This window comes from Vanellus vanellus (assembly GCF_965231255.1).
Source record: "Vanellus vanellus genome assembly, chromosome: Z".
Classification (NCBI taxonomy): Eukaryota; Metazoa; Chordata; class Aves; order Charadriiformes; family Charadriidae; genus Vanellus; species Vanellus vanellus.
Window position 1 is genome coordinate 6,734,485 of NC_138908.1, and position 17,678 is coordinate 6,752,162.

Consider the following 17,678-nt stretch of genomic DNA (forward strand, 5'->3'; position numbering starts at 1 on the left):
GTGTTTAGGCATCTTTTAAAATGGTAAGTGGATCCAAAATAAAATATGTCTTTCTAGTCAGCCTAAGAAATGTTTTGTCATCTTTACTGCTTAGCTCAAGCAAACTTACCACCCTGACTGCTAAGTGAACTTGCAGTCTTGATTGAATTGCCAAAACCTATGAGAAGACTGTTTTAATCTTGAAAATCTATCACCAGCAGATTGCATCATGCAGTGGATATAGATACAGTGACAGCTTTGATGGTTTTAACTGTATTTGCAGACCAGATCTAGAGTGGGGCTGGAAAAGCAAAAGTACACTAGAACAGGGTTTGAAGCACAGGTATTGCTTACATATGGTCTTGCAAGGAGTTCGGTTTGTGGATATTTGTGTGCGTGCTTTTATATTTCATGTTGTATTTCTGCATAGGCAGAGTTAAATATGGATTGCCAGTTTCATTTAATGAAAGTCCACGATGAAAATGTCCGGTCTGGATGCCTAAAAAATTACTAGCTGCTGTAACTTTTTCAGCTGAGTGAGTTAAATATATTATAGATCCCTCATAGGATCATTGCTGTAGCAAGTTGTGCAGTGCAACACTGTAAAGGTTTCAAAAAACTCACAAGCCTCTTTGTATGTGATGCCCTTACAGTGAAGAAGATTCTTTTGGCTGTAAAGATGAAGAGTCTACTTTTTCTGGTGCTGATTTCTGTCTGCTGGGCTGAGCCTCACCCTGACAACTCAAGTCTGGAGCATGAGAGAATTATTCACATTCAAGGTAAGGAAATACGTGAGAAAATACCAGTATCTTCAGATTGCTGAGGGAAACAGAATAATGCGCTTATTGATCCTTAATTTTTTATTCTGCTTCACTGTTTTTTCAGTACTATTATTAGTGGTGGCCCAACCTTTTCTTTTCTGGTTCTGAGGGACTATTACCTCTCCTAAGGAAAGTAAACAAATGAAAATTGCATTGTTTAATAGCACTTAGTCACAACATTGCAAAGATTAGTGAGTAAAGTACAACACGATTTAAGATAAAAGCATGCATCCTAAAGTAATAAGCAACTGCAGTGGGTTGAAATACCTTTAGTTTATTGTGGAATATGTTTGATTTTAAGGCAGCTGTCATACATAGGTCTTCACATTACAGAAAATTATTGCTGCTCAGTATTTAAAAAGGCTCAGCACAGCCGAGGTAATAATTGGGCTATTTAAACGACAAAGAAAAAAAAGTAGCTTACCCCAAAAGAAATGTGCCTTTCCTCATACCTTTAATTCACACTAAGTATTATACTGTCCTTCTGCATAATCCTGTTGGGTTCATGTTTGAATCCTAGAGCTTATAGCTGTAGCAGGATTGGAGTCTGCAGTACAATGCAGCTGTTTTTTCAGTCCGGGCTTCAGTCACTGAGGGTCATCCTGTATAAGAAAAAACAGGGGCTTTACGCAGTAAGGACAGGCAGAACTAACAGGGATTTCCCTGATTTCATTTATATGTTTCTTGAGGCTGGCTCAAATTAATCTTGCAAAATTAATAAATGCAGCATTATTGTTCTCTTTCTCTCTCTCTTTTTAGAGTTTGATTCCTTTCTCTCAACAGCTGACAAATTGTGTTATTTGAGTGTTTGTGTGAATATGAAGTACCGAGTTAGGGCAGGTTACTAAGAACGCCTGAACATTTAAAAGTTCATGGGAAATTCACAGAAGTTAAAGGTAGCCTGCACCTTTGAAAGCAGACTCTCAGGTTGTCAAGGTCAAATAGGGAATAACAGCTAGCTGGGTGCACTCTGAGGATACTCACAGGATGAAGGTCAAATGAATATGTCATACCAAAATGAAGACGTATCACTGTTTGAGATGATGAATATTCATTCCCCAGGCTAAATTTCATATTTTACACCAATGTCTAATAAACATATAGTTTGCCTTTCCTTGTATAATGCAGTTTCTTATCTCTGAACTTTGTCTTTTTGGAAGATTAAATTAGTGGAAATAATCAAACTAAAAGTTATTTTTCCTTAATCTGTGTATGTTAAACTTCCTTGGTCAGCAGTTTAGATTAATTTGCAAGTCATATCTGTCACTTCAGCATGTGTACAGTGCAGTCTGCAAGTGCTAAATGGCTTAAAGCTGATAAAAGTTTCAAGACGGACCATTCTTTCTATGCATGAAAACTCATCTGAACCTTGAGAGTTTATTCCTTCAAGGAAAGCTGGCTAAAGCTTAAAATTGAGCTCTACCATGAGCTGCATAAACACATAAGATGACCAACACCTGGAAACAAGCTGGAAATCAAGGAAAACTGTGGAACACATGTGTTATAGCTTCATACAAAAGGTATTTTATATTACATTAAGCAGCGTAGCATCCCCCTCCACAGCTGAAATCCAAGAGACGTGTAGCTAAACCCCTCCTGGACTGCATGCTTTGGAATGCCTTAGAATTACAAAAGGTGAGGATAGATGTTGTGTAGTCAAGTACACAGAGCTGAAAGGGATCTCCTGAGGCAATGAACTAATCCATCTTCTATTGCCTTTTTACATCGTGTCATCTCCTGTGGGTTTAGTTTCAATTTTAAAAAGCTGAGTTTCAAATCTCGTTACCGCAAGGCAGTTTTGGACCCTCTTTTTCTGATATGAAAAACATTCTCCCAATTCTCCATGTTTATTCACAGCCATCGTATTGCCTTATACTTCTCCTAGTATTGTTTCTTAGCTTCAAATAACAGTTTTTCTTCTTTGATGTTAATTTTAAAACATTAGCAAGATAACACCACATCCTCACAGCTGTCATTTGAGTAAACTTTTTCAAATTCATCTTTAAGTGTATAAACTCCAGTTGCTCTATAATGTTGGTAGTTCATCCCTACACTTGTTCTTGTTTGAATTCATACTTCCTGAGTGTGCTCAGCCAGGATTTTATTCCAGAAAAGATTTTAGGCTGGCATTAGTATTTTTTTTTTCCAGCTAACAATGCCTTGTTTTTCAGAACTTGGATCAAATCTGTACTCTTCCCAGCCATGTTGCAGTGCTGATCAATAATCCATTGTGACAGACAATATTTAGGAGTCATTCTCCTTCATTCTGATTTGCAATTAACAAGTAGAAGGTTTATACAAGTAATTCTTCATACTAGGCCCTATAAAAATCTAGATTATACATTCAGTATTAAATGTTATCATACTTTTTTCACCCTTCTGTCCTCAAACATTATAAATATCCATTCTCCTCCCTTCGGTAATGCTTAATATGCCATGTGAAAATTTTATGTATTCAATAGTCACATTTACGTTATAAGGTAAAATTAGGGGAAATATTAAAGAGTCTCAAAAATGATACTGGAGAGAGTTCACTGGACTTTTTCTAGGCTAATCATTTGTGCTTCGGCCCAATCAATTGCTGTCTCTAGTTCTTAGACACTTGGCCTAAGTTTCTACCATAACACCTATTTTCTCCACCCTGTCTAATTTCCTATATTTCCCATATCGATTGCTTCCTAGATCTCCAAGCAATTGATACATCACATTTCCCTGGCCTCATACATTTATTTCTATCATATCATTAGTCTGACTCCCTTTGGTAAGTATCTACTGCATTTTATCCCTCTTCCTAGTTCTGTTCTTCAACAATTTTTCTTCAAAAATTGTTCTAAGGTCCTGTATGCTGTTGAGGTCAGACTCATCAGTGAGTTAATAGTTAAATTACTTTTGTTACATACATTTGTTATTTTGCTGTTGGCCAGAAACACATGGTACCATTCTTAAAGGGACAGATGAGCTACTGTCTCTGACATCAGGTTTCCATACCAAGTGTCAGTAGTAACATCAGTACTTCAGGCTGTGAGTTTTCTACCCTTTTCTTTGAACAGGCTGTATTTTCTGAGTTCAGCTTTCATCTTTATGTTTCCATTTCATATCAATACACTTATGTACTTTAAATGACATGGTACTTTCAGAACATCAAAACCAACATTATTAAACGGAGAGGATTTGTTAATGTAGCTCTTGGGTCATTTCTCTATTGTCTTCCACCTTTACCTGTGTAGTGACTCCATTCTCCAAAATGAACCTGTGTCTGGTTAAAAGACTTTCTTTTACTGCTACACTAAGATCTTTTACAGTCCTTCCTGACACGCTTTTGATCCATGCTCCATTTTGTCCTCACTACCATTTTTTATTTCTTCCCACTTGCTAAAGCACTAATGTACAGTGCCACCTCATCACCTTTATCTTTCATTTGGCCTTCCTAAAGAGCAGCTGCCTATTACTGCTGTGTTACATTCTGACGGCTATTTCAGAGTGCTTCTGATTCCCTTAACGACTGTGTCAGGTACCAGAAGATCTAGTTACCCCACTTTCCTGCCCCTCCATTAGTATAAAAACTCCTACCGTCTCTCTTAGACTCAGAGTCTAACCAGAGCGAACAGTGTTTCATAAATCCACTACAATTTATTGGTTTACTGATTATACTGACAGATCATTGCTTTTTATGAACACAGATCTTTCAGGTGTCCACTCTCTTGAAACCGTGGATTTCTTCAGCTTTACTAAACACTTGCCAACGTCTTCAACATCACAGTAGGCATGGATATCATGTTGTCTCTTAAATCTTTCATTTTTTCATATAAATTAGTCACTGGCTTCATAAATATCTCTGTTCCTGCTGTCAGTGCCAGGTCTACTTCCTGGTTCTCCCCTTGTTGGTTAATGTAGTGAAACTGGACCTTGCTCAAATTTCTCACCTGCTAAACAGTCTTACCCCCTACCTTTACCATTATTCCTTTCTGCTTCTTTCCTCTGGCCTGCTTCTTTTGTTTATATCTTTTCTTCTTTGGTTTTATTCCAATATTTATGAACAAAATTTATAAGACATCTAAAGCTGCATTTTATCTCTTCTGTGACTTTATTTCCTTTCCTGAAGCCTGTAGCGGATTTCATGGCTTTGGTCAGGCTGCTCTGCTATCCCAGCCTGCTTGACCATGTCACCTTCCTCGCTGGTAGTTTGTCTGCATACAAAATTCATTCCAGTTTAACTTTTGTGGATAAAGGCAAATGGGAGAACTATATCTGAATGGGATGTGTTGTTGTTACCCCAGTAAATTGTATGTGCCTTAGGGGATACCAGTTTCACGCTTTAGAAGAAATCATAATCCTAAATGAAATCATCTGGTGAATGTGAAAATGGGACAAAAGCATACCCTAGCCACTCGAGTGTCCACAAGAAGAAAACAATACTACTCTAAGCATATCAATGTAATTAAAGAATCAGATTTTCTCTGAAGTCAAGATCTGTGAAGGACTCTGTGACCCATGAGAGAGGAAGATGATTCTTTTCAGTGCTCAGCTTTGAATATCTGCCTAATCTATTCATAGTACTAGTTACTGACCTATTATTCAAAGAGGCAGAGTACCCTTAAGAGATAAGAGCATTCTTCTGAGTGTAGCTGTTCTGCAAAATAAACTAAGTTGACTAAGTCATTACCGTAATTGCTAAGTTAATTACTTAAGGGTGGCAGGAGCCTTTAACACATGCTTCCAGTTTGTTCAGGTTTTAGAAATACAACAAGAAAGGCCAGAGAAGAGAATACAAAGTTTGGTTTGAAAATGACCAACTTTTACCTCTTTAGCTCTTCCTTGAATATAAGTGAGTTTATGTTACGCAACAATTCTCTGCCTTTCAGATACAAGGATACACCCATTTGTCTATCAAGAAATCGGTGCAGATATATTTATACATACCAAGAAATATGTCAACATGGAATGAGCAGAAAACTTTCCAGTACTGTCCTGTTGAAAAAAAGCAAAGTTAAATCAATTAATCAGTAACAAAAGCAGAAGAAATCTTTGCCCAACTTATTCTGCATGATAATGAGTTTTATTCACAGTCCACTTCCTTTTCTTCAAAACAAGCTTGAACCAACAGAGAGAAAGAAGCTGCAAAGACCTGCTGGACTAGCCAAAACCATAATAACAGATTAGGTGCACTACTGATTTGACCTCATAGGCTAATTCTTATCTTCCATAGTTTCATGCTTTTAAACTTTGCTTTTGACTTTCTTCCGTTGGCCCACCTTTCTGCAGTTTCCCATGTTATCTGTTATTTCTTTCCATTTATTTTCTCCTCTTAAAATTTCTCACTGGTTTTCTTGCCTTTCACGACACTTCAGATTATGTCATGATCCATTTTGCAGTCTCTTCTTATAGTTGAGCTGCTTCTTTACATCAACACAACCTGCTTTCCTCTTCAGAGCGTGGCATGTTGCAACAGCATGTAATAGAAATGTCAGCAAAGAGCAACCTCACCTTGTGTTGGCATGTTGGTTTCTTTAAAGGCATTTGGGACTGCATATTCTGTTAGAGACCTTAAGTGACATGTACCGGTACATTTGAGTTGAAAAAAATTATTACATAAGCAAAAATATTCACATTAAACATATATTTAAATTATTAATTTGCCTTTGCTTGCAACATCAATCTAATTCCATACATAGAGCATTTAAAGCTAAATAGAGAACTGGAAAAACTCCTCATCAGTTCTTTGTGATACTGTAGTTTTGTCAAACAGTCTCAATGCCACCTGTGAAGATTTCCTTCTGTGCAGAGGAGGTGCAGAGACGTTGTCATGATTTCCGTTCTATTCTGCACTATGAGGCCTGATCTTCATGCAATTTCTTTAATTATACTGAGATAAACACATACATAAAGTTTATAAAAGGCACAAGGTGGCAATATTTTAGAAGAGCTGAAGTTTGTTATTTCCCTGATGGTTTTATGTGCTGTTAGGTCTCCTAGAAACCTAAACTTGAGTTAATACGGCCCCTTTAACAATTTCCCCCAAAACGTTACTCAGGTTGAGTAGATGAAATATATTTTACCTCAATCTTGTTATCTCTGTGTTGGAGAGACTGGTTTCTTCTCTGCCATTTATAAAACAGGTATTTTTAGTTATATTATTATTTGGAGCCATGTAGCTGAACTTTATAACTAAGATTTATCTAGCATCTCTCTTACAAGTTGTATGTCAAAACTTAAAAGTAATGTATAGAGAGTATTTTATCATGTCATTTTAGGGGTAGGAACACAGGAGTTTGATGCTTGCATTTTCTTTCTCATGACATAAACAAAATGATATTAATGCTTTGGCCAAATAAGAACAGCTTTTCCTAGTCTAACAGCTTACATACAAAGTTTTTAAGATTTTTTTATCCAAAAGCAAAAGTAAAAAGGTAGTTAGTTAAAACTTAGTTAGAAAAAATGTAGTAGGAAAAGTATGTGGGAAAAAGTGTGTGCTCAATTCTTCCTCATGTTTTTCCCTTCAGATTCTCTGAGTAATACACATATATATGTCTATATCAATAATACACTTCCGTACATATTGCAGCAAGTGGGAATTATTGTTATCACAGAAACGATTTTTGAGTTTTAAATAGGCATGGTAAGATAATAAAACATGCCACTACTATAGGAAGAGTGAGGATATTTTAGCATGAGAGTTATGCTGAAATCCCTGGTAACACTACAGGAAAGCAGGAACCAACTCTATTTAAAGTATCGTGGCACACAGTGTTATTAACCTAATGTCTTGATAACAGCGTGGAACATTTAGGGAATACATGAGTTTATCTGACAAAACACATCTATGATGTGATCCCTGACATGATTTTTTCCCTCTAAAAAAGCACATTTTTTTCTCCACTGTTGCTCTGTAAGTTAGTCCATTAAAATGTGAGAGTAATCAAGTTTTGTAGCCAGGTCAGCATAAGCTTCTGGACAGTTCTGATGTATAAAGTGGATAAAGCTGTTTGCCAAGGGACATGGCGTGACTCATGCTCTCTGCCCCACACTATGTTCCTGGCCTTTCAAACCTGGCTTGCCATTACTCTTCAGCGCTGAAGCCAGTTAAGAGAAACAAAAAAAAAACCAAAAAACAAAACCCAACCAACCAACAAACAGAAAGAAAACCCCACACCAATAGGAAAAAAAAAAACTAAAAGGACAAATGAATCTGAATACATGTCCAGGAGTAAAATTTGGAACTAAACCAATAAGCCAGCAGGTGAGGCTGAATTGAGAGCTCTAGCAGCATGGGAGCGAGTCCACTTACTGACCTTGAAGTGGGGATCGCGCTGAAGTCAAGGTCAGACGTGTACAAAGTAATGACAACCAGAACAGCAGTGCTAATTGCATAGCATAGGCAAGGGAGAAAGAGAGATGGGGAATAAAACAGAGGCAGATAGACTGCTGCTGCCCGTGCCTTGTTACTTAAGGCAGCAAGATACCCTTTCACTTGCAGTATATACCTCCTTGATTTGGCACCACTGAGATACAGCAGAGCTGACCCTAATAGCAAGTTTTCAAGTGAGTTTTTTGTGGCGAGCAGCCTTCCCCTACAGCTTGGAAAAGCAGCTCCCAACGTTGCGTGTTATCCCACGCAGCTGGACAGCTTCTGCAATTTGGACAAACTCATTTTTAGCTAGCTTAGCTGTTTTGCATTTTGTTGCCTTTGTCATCCATCTAATTGCACAAAGAGGGTTAACGAAGGGCCACAGCCCATCAGAATCAATAGTAGGGAAGCAGGAGTGGAAAAAATATGGCAAATTAGTCACCAGCGGTGCCTGGTTCTGCACTAACAGCTAAGCTGCTGCCTGTCTTGCAAGGCAAAATACGCCTGGAAGGGTGAACACACCACCTAGCAAACCTTCCTCATCCCATTGCTGACCTTGGAGCTGAGACCAGAATTGATAACCAGGCTATTGCCATCTCTGTTCCCAACAGAAGGAACAGCTGGACATTGCCCAGCACATTCCTCACCATCAGTCCTCCGTCTGTGGGTCCTGAGTGTCCGTTCATGCGGTCTGTCTTGTCTCCAGCAAGTATCCAAACTGTCCTCTTGCAGACACAGTTTAGTGAGGGATTATCTGGGGTTTACAGAGTTTATAGCTGTTTGGCCATTCACCTTGTAAATTCTCTGATGGTACTTCTAAATAAGGTAGCTCTGGGGGAAAAGATGTACTGTCTTCTCCAAGTAACATGCTGGACTCTGTGATAACACTCGCGCGTCCCATCTTTTTCCTTCTTGCACTCATCTTTTAGGTATTCCTGCCATTTAGATACAGAGATAGTTTTATTCAGAAGGAGCAGCCTTCTCAAAAACCAAATGAGGAAAGCAGCCAGGAAGCCACTCTGACATGCCTTTACAACAGTGTTTACCCTGTCTTCCATCATCAGATCATTATGTCACAACAGATCATTGCTCGCTGTTTTAAGGTAACCCAGGAAGCAGGATTCGTTCCTCATTTAAGCCGACTTTCACAGCAGTAAGCTAGAATGCTGCATCCAGAGTGCTAAACATATTGTAAATAAAGGGATTCTGGTTTGCTTTGTGCTTGGGCATTTTTGTTTGTTTGTTGTGGGTTTTTTTCAACTCCTTCTCTGTCAACTCCAGAAAGACCAAAACCGTGAATTTTGCCATGCTCCCAAAAATATGCAGTTAGGTGAATTTGGCCCTGGTTTTCACTGGGTGCTGGGCCCTGGTTTTCACTGGCCTCTTGCCAAACCCCAGTCATCTCACTTTTAATCCTGAATGCCTGCTGCCTGCATGTCTTCTGCATCTCTTCTAGCCCAAAGAGAAACTACGCTGCATCCCCCAATCTGACATCTGCTTTTCCTCGAAAGCCAGAGATTCTTCCCTCCTCTCCTAGGTCTGGGAGCAGGAGAAATGTTATCTTCTGCACCACTGTCTTGCCAGAGAGAAGGGCATATCATGTCTGTAGAAAAGAATTGGCTTTTAGAAAACTTGGGGGTGGAGGTATACTTACTTTTTATTACTATTTATTTAGAAAACTTGGGGGTGGAGGTATATATGGAAGAGGGTAGATTCAGACTAAATATTAGGAAGAAATTCTTTACTCTGAGGGTGATGAGGCACTGGCCCAGGTTGCCCCGAGAAGCTGTGGCTGCCCCATCCCTGGAGGTGTTCAAGGCCAGGTTGGACGAGGCTTTGAGCAACCTGGGCTGGGGGGAGGTGTCCCTGCCCATGGCAGGGGGGTTGGAACGAGATGATTTTTAAGGTCCCTTCCAACCCAAACCACTGTATGATTCTATGATATTTCAAGTTTTGTACCTCCATTTGAACCTCCAGATTTGTAGGAGATGTTCCAGGCTGAGAAAAGCCATGCTTTTCTTTCCTTTCCCGGGTTCCTGTTCCCTCTGTTCTTTACACTTACTGAGATATAAACTCAGGTAATGGCTGCTGTAAAAGGACAGAGGAGGAGGGAAGCAGCCAGGAGAGAGGTACACCACTGCATAAGGATGCTAACGCTGGAGTCAGAGGTGACAGTGCTCTGGGCAAGTCTCCAGGCCTTGCTGGCATGGACTAGCTGTTGTTAGAAAGAGCGAGTGTTAGCAGCCTGAGTCAGACTCTCCCTCCTGCCCCAGTCCTTTCTGCTAATATTTATTAACTTGACCATTTCAGTATTAAAGACCCAACATAGCTGAGCTCTGATTCAGATTTCTTGGTAATAACCACCCCAAAGCATAACATTTCTCCTCCCAAGGTGGACAGAAGTCTGTGGAACATCTTTGTCCCTGAAGGAAACAGGGAAATTTGCAGACAAACCACTCTGGCTGCCTTCACTTTCTTCCTTCTCCTCGTCCTGTGGAAACAGTGTTAGCAACATTTTCCACGGTGCCTTGCCTCAGATCACCTCTTTCCTTGGATGCTCTCCTCTGAAACGGGGAAGATGGGTTATCGGAGCTGCCCCGAGCCTCTGCTCACCTCTGGGAAGAATGGCAGTGAAAAAGAAAACCAGTTATATGGGGTTGCAGGTGATCTGCTCTGCAGCAATGATTTTTCACTAGGCAGGAGGGTCTCTCATCCCGGTAAAACAACCTGCAGCACTGAAGCTTGCTCTTTCTAGAGGAAGCTGGTGCCTTAGCTAGTCTGTTCTGTGCAGGGAATAGCAATGCTCTTGACTCAGCATCTCCTGACAAAGAACTGCACATTTGGGATATCTGTTTTTCTTAACTAGATGCACATTTACACTCAGCAAGCACTCCCTTCCCTTCCCTTCCCTTCCCTTCCCTTCCCTTCCCTTCCCTTCCCTTCCCTTCCCTTCCCTTCCCTTCCCTTCCCTTCCCTTCCCTTCCCTTCCCTTCCCTTCTCTTCCCTTCCCTTCCCTTCCCTTCCCTTCCCTTCCCTTCCCTTCCCTTCCCTTCCCTTCCCTTCCCTTCCCTTCCCTTCCCTTCCCTTCCCTTCCCTTCCCTTCCCTTCCCTTCCCTTCCCTTCCCTTCCCTTCCCTTCCCTTCCCTTCCCTTCCCTTCCCTTCCCTTCCCTTCCCTTCCCTTCCCTTCCCTTCCCTTCCCTTCCCTTCCCTTCCCTTCCCTTCCCTTCCCTTCCCTTCCCTTCCCTTCCCTTCCCTTCCCTTCCCTTCCCTTCCCTTCCCTTCCCTTCCCTTCCCTTCCCTTCCCTTCCCTTCCCTTCCCTTCCCTTCCCTTCCCTTCCCTTCCCTTCCCTTCCCTTCCCTTCCCTTCCCTTCCCTTCCCTGTGTAGCCAGTGTGGACAGTTGATGTCAAGCTGAAACTGCAGTTTAGGTGACTATATCATTTAGCAGGTGGACCTGTCAAGAGGACTCGGAAGCCTAGGACTGTTTGGAGACATTTATGAGCTACAGATCCCAACGTCTGCAGGCTTTTGCAGTGCTGTGAACAGACAGCTGGCCGGGTGGGATACCCCCTGGTGGGCTCATCACTGACACCTCCTCTGTCAGCCCATCTCCATCCCAGTCATCCACACCTCTCTCTGGCTGATGACATTTTCTCACGCATTTCTGCAGTTTTGTCCTATCAATCCAGATTCGTCCCCACAGGCACCAGCGGAAAATCTCTGCCAGCCTTCACAGGGTCAGCCTCTCAGCAGCCCCCACATTTGGGAAGTTAGCCTTGGCTTTTGCTGAAGCCGGAGAGAGCCAGACTGAGCCTTGGAGTCAGGAATCGCGTTTCTAGGCTGTTACATTGACTGGCTGAAAACACGTAGGGAGTTAAGAAGTCTTCCTTTGCAATGTTACATAGAGCGAGGTTGATGATTCTTTCCCAGCAAGCAGAGCGCTGGTGATTCATTGCCAGTTTTGGCTGCTTTCTCACCAATAGAGGACAGCGGTATCTTCAGAAGCGCTGAGCTTGCTAAATCGATTTTGCAAACTGCGCATGAGAGGAGGGGCAAGAGGTACTGAAAGAAGGAAATATTCTCACTTTTGGATACATCTGCTGACTGCCACCATGAAACCTGTGTTCTCCAGGGTTGTCCCCAGGCAGCACAGCCTGTCAAAGAAGCCCCAGAGACTTAAGGTTGGAGGCGAGCACCTGCTCTTTCACAGAGCAACATCAGCCACAGTGACCTACTAGAGAGGAAAGAGAGCAGGGAGTCTGGGGTGGGGGTGAGGAGGAGAGGAGACACCCCGTTAAATACGGGTTTGTGTGAAAAGCGAGATCAGAGTATCAGAGAAAATAGTGATGAGTTTGAAGGGGATGAGGAAAACAGATGAAAAAAAACAGATTGGGATGATGAGGAAAGTAGTCAAGAGAGGACTGGATTTTAGATTTGAGGATAAATTAGACTTCCTGACTTTGGTGTAAGTATGTCAGAAGAGGAAGTCAAACTCAAACATTAGAATAAAATAGAAAATGAGACATTTTAGAATTATGCTGACACTTTTCATGTCAATATATTTGATACAGTAATTGTTTTTCTGTTTTGTGAGTGTGATTCACTGCATCTCAGATCGTGAGGGGCTTTGAATATTGTTGCCTGAATAAACTGAGTCCATACATAAACATTGAATTATGAAAAAAAGATGCAGCATTGACAGACGGCTCTTGAACAATCTGCAGGGAAATACGAGACATTTGTGTGAAGCCTTTTAGGGATGATGGCATTCATGCAGCAGCTATACAACTCTGTAAATACATTTATACAACTCTATCTTCATGACCGTGGAGTATATAGGATGGCCTCCTCCTGTATGAGGGCGCAATGCTGTGAACCAGTTTGCCTCTCTGCCTGTCTGGAAGCGTACACACACAGACATACTTGCAGCTAAGTAAAAAATTATATATAACTGGTTTATACTCCCTACTCCTTCATAGGTACAAAATGGTTGCAGGAAAATGATCCTGCAGACCTAATGTATCATATCGCTGATGGTTGTTATGGCAGTGATCGTATCCATTCTGTAAAAGGTAGGTTGCAGACTAATTCTTGTTTTTCTTTTTCTCCTTGAATCCTAGCAGAAAATGGACCCCGTCTACTTGTGGTAGCAGACCAAGCTAAAATCTTCTCACACCGGGGTGGCAATGTCACACTGCCATGTAAATTTTACCATGAACACACATCCACAGCCGGCTCAGGAACCCACAAAATCCGCGTCAAGTGGACCAAACTCACCTCAGATTACCTCAAAGAAGTGGACGTCTTTGTTGCAATGGGACACCACAGAAAGAGCTACGGAAACTACCAGGGCAGAGTGTTTCTGAGGGAAAGCAGCGAAAATGATGCCTCTCTCATAATCACAAATATAATACTGGAGGATTACGGGAGATACAAGTGCGAGGTGATTGAAGGATTGGAGGACGATACAGCAGTGGTAGCTCTGAATTTGGAAGGTAAGTAACACCTGAATTATACTTAAATTCAGCTTTGCGCTGTGTTAAGGAATACCTGCTTTTTCTCCTGATATTGTATTATCAGTGACAACAGCAATCTGAGAAGTGGGATTCATCGTGCTCTAGGGATCTTGGCCTGACAGCCCGTGACAATGATCATAAATTAGAAGAGCATTAGGACTTCTACAACTTATGCTAGCCTATGGCATATTGAGATCCCAGTGAGACCCAGTGTGAGGGGAGCCAAAAAGGAATGACCAAACACAGTATGAAGAACTCCATATGTTTTTAATTTGCTCCTATCATTTTACAGAATTCATTGCATGTTTTTACAGTGGACTTAGACAAAATTATATTAAATATTCCCCTAATAGCCATTTTACTGAGCTTCTGGACATTTTAGATTATTGAGCAAATATAAATATTCTTACAAAGAATAGAAATGTTAAAGGAGTTTTCTGGAGACAATGTTTTTGGTTTTCCCAGCCTTATAATTACATAAAATAGATCTCTATATTGCCTGCCAAGACAACTCCTACATGTGGTCATTTCCCTCAGCCATATTCTTGAAAACAGTAGAGTACAAAGCATTAGAAAAAAAAGTGAAACAGGTATAAAGAGGACCACGAATTCAGCCTTCATTTCCTTATGAAATTCAGATCAATTTTATGAGATGCAATGCATGTAAACCAGCATGTGGCCTTTTTTCCCAAACGCTGCACTGAACTTAGCAGAAAGCTGAAAGTTGCATGAAGATGTCTCGCTTCCCCTCATGCTTACCAGCAAGTGTGTGCCAGAGAGAACTTTATAGAAGCTATCCTATCTGTGAAAAGCAGTTAGGAAGAAAAAAGAAGAAAAGAAAAAAAAAAAAAAAGAAGAAAATCATCCCCCTGGCTCTCACACCCATAAACAGGTGAAATATATGACTCTTTCATTGAGGGTTATTGTCCATTATGATGGTTATATAGTTACCCTGCACAATGAGACTGGCTGAGTGGTTCTTGGAACCAAATAGATGTCATGGGCTTAGCTTACTTCTTTACATCTATTTTTTTCCATCCCTGGTTGGAGGCTGCTGAAAACTTCCATTTCTGAGTGCAAAAAGGCCCTGCACAGTTTCCATGCCAGCAGGATGGTCGATCTAGGTTGTTTCACCTCACATAATCCATCTTTAATAAGAATGCACACTGTTCTTTTTAAACGTAGGATATAGATGTCCAGTTTTGGTTGTCTAAAACAGTTTTGAGTGAAGACAGAAATGAGTAGGAGGAAAAAGCATTTCACTTTATGCTTCTCTGCTAGCCAAAAGTTCTCGTGTGTCCAATCTCCCCTTCGCTGGGGCAGGTGCTGCACTGTGGTGGTTGCTCGTTGCAGCTGCTGCCATTGAGACGAGCCACTGAAGGGAGAGCCATTTCAGCTGTTTCCTGCATGTGAGGAATAGCAAGTGCCACGTAATCCAGGTTAGATACATGCAGCGTCTGTTTACCTGTGTTTGTCCCCAGAATATCTCTTCTCTTCTCATGCTGTAGTGCAGATCGTCCTGGAGCCCACCCCTGGGTTGTGAAGATGCTCAATAATTCAATAATATTTTTCTGACAGTCTCCTTACATCCTAAGTACATACCTCTACCAAGCTTTGAGATATTCCAGATAAACAAGTACATATCTTCTTCCCCATCAGATGCTGGGATTTCCCTGTGGTTTATGGCATTATGATATTTTTCCCAATGTAAAAGGGTCAGAGCCAGTGTAAGATCTTCAAAGTGTTCATCACACCACACATCCGGACCAGATACTCTTCTGGTGCCACTCAGCATTGTACCTCTCTATTAAAAGAGAGGGCGTTTCAGTACAAATGCTTCCTGCTCTGAGTGCATGGGGAAGGGGAGATGCTGATGGCTGTGGTGGCAAATCAGGAACTTTTACCCAAAACTTGGTACATATACTTGTGCACATGCAGGGCGCCACATTTGAAAGGCAGTATTGAATTGATACTAGGGTAAAAAAAGCCATGAAAAGCCTTTTCTTTACTGCATACAGTAACACAACAAAAAGGAGATATTCTACTTCTTTTACTGTGACTGTTTCGTGGTATAGCACCAGCCCAATGTATACAAGGTCTGGGTGTCACCTCCCTGTGTACGCTGTCCCCTCCAGCTTACCGCTGTTACTCTGAACAGTGTCTCCCTCTGAAGTATGCCAACTCCAGCCCACCCTGTACAACAGCACCACTCCTTTCTGTTTTCCCCCACATCCAAAATGAGGAAATTCATAAGCATAGGAGGAATCATATTTCTTTAACCAAGTACGTTCCAATCTCTGCTCAAAGAAATTTTTATATACTTTAACTAGTGTCTGGTTAACATAAAATACAATGTCTTTTTAATGATTTTTGTCAGACACGGGACAGGCATAAGACTGTTAATTTATGACGTTATAGAGTGATGTTTCCTAAACTGACAGGAAAATTTCTTTTGCAAAACCTCATGATAAAATTAAGCCTTTCAATTGAGATAAGACTAGTGAGTATGTCAGTGTCAGTCCTGCTATGGCCACTAACTCCAATTATTCTGGGTCTAAGTTACATTGAATTTTCCTTCTAAAATGATGATGATTGAAATGCAGTATATTCACAATGGCCATATATAGTTGATGGAATGTATTCCTCTATTTGAGTGCCCCTGTGCTTATTTTTTCATCCCATCTGCAGCTTTATGTAGTACTGGCTTTAATTGCTGTTTCATGTATTTGAGAAATGCAGAACAGATCAAGGGAAAAAAAAAGTCAATCTTTGGACAAAAATAAAAATATATCAGCCCATTCCAACATTCTACATCTGTTATAAATAATAAGGTTAATCTCACAGTGGGAAGGATTTGCATCAATAGCCTGATGTCCTGAGATGGTGGCCCTAAGGATGTTAATTGGCAGCAAGACAAAACCATTTATATCCAGGAATGCCCACTAGCAGTGCAAAACAGCTGATGGCTCCAATATGAGCTCACTGTACAAACAGTATAGCTTTGGCTAGGCGAAAGCATGTTAAAATATCAATATGAAAGTAGTTGACCTCTACCTCAATAGACCTTTTTTCTTCTCCGAATGTGGTAGTGTTTTATTGATAGAATCATAGAATCACAGAATGCTTTGGGTTGGAATGAACCTTAAAGGTCATCTAGTTCCAGCCCCCCCTGCTGGAACTAGGACAAAGGAACCTTCCACTAGACCAGGTTGCTCAAAGCCCCATCCATCCTGGCCTTGGACAATTCCATGGATTGAGCCTCCAAAACTTCCCTGGGCAACCTGTTCCAGTGCCTCACCACCCTCAGAGTAAAGAATCTCTTCCTAATATCTAGTCTGAATCTCCCCTCTTTCAATTTAAAACGGTTACCCCTCATCCTATCCCTACACTCCCTGATCAAGAGTCCCTCTCCACCTTTCCTGTAGCCCCTTTAGATACTGGAAGGGCCAAAAAGGTCTCCCTGGAGCCTTCTCTTCTCCAGGATGCACAACCCCAACTCTCTCAGCCTGTCACCATAGGAGAGGTGATTTTAGCTTTGAAAAACAGTGGAATTAGATTTATGATGTGTTTGTTGCATACCTGACGTGTTTTTGATATGTTTTCTTCACTATTATTTAATGCAGAACCACACCATTTCCTCCCTACACTAGTGAGACAGCTAAAGCTCAGGACTTGGATCCACTGCAGTATTTCACAACCACCAGCTTTAAGAACTATTCAATCATGTCCTGATTATCATCCTGTTTGTAACCTTAAGTACAAGGACTGGTCTAAGGGCAGGAGAGTTGGGCCAGGCACGGTGGCTGCAAGAAATGTCAAGTACTGCAGAGAGCAGGACACTTTTTATGTTGGCCTTGTCACCAAAGTCATTTTCTCAGTGAAATGGCCTTGATCTCCTCCAGCACATAAAATACGCATCATGAGTTTTACACTCTTTGTCAAATGTCCTGAGAGCCAGAAGCTTAACAAATTAAAAGGTCTCCTACAGCAGGTAGATATTGTTGCCTGAGTCATAAG

The 17,678-nt window shown here is 41.1% G+C and overlaps 1 protein-coding gene across 1 annotated transcript in view; it reads left to right on the forward strand.

Annotated features, from left to right (window-relative positions):
- Positions 1–658: 658 nt before the first annotated feature.
- HAPLN1 (hyaluronan and proteoglycan link protein 1) overlaps positions 659–17,678 on the forward strand; it is a gene marked incomplete at both ends in the record, with an annotated part of 30,634 nt that continues 13,614 nt past the window's right edge. Inside the window, 2 exons of the mRNA XM_082497443.1 lie at positions 659–758; positions 13,266–13,640. Of these exons, the coding sequence (XP_082353569.1) occupies positions 659–758; positions 13,266–13,640 (475 nt within the window). The remainder of the gene's footprint in view (positions 759–13,265; positions 13,641–17,678) is intronic.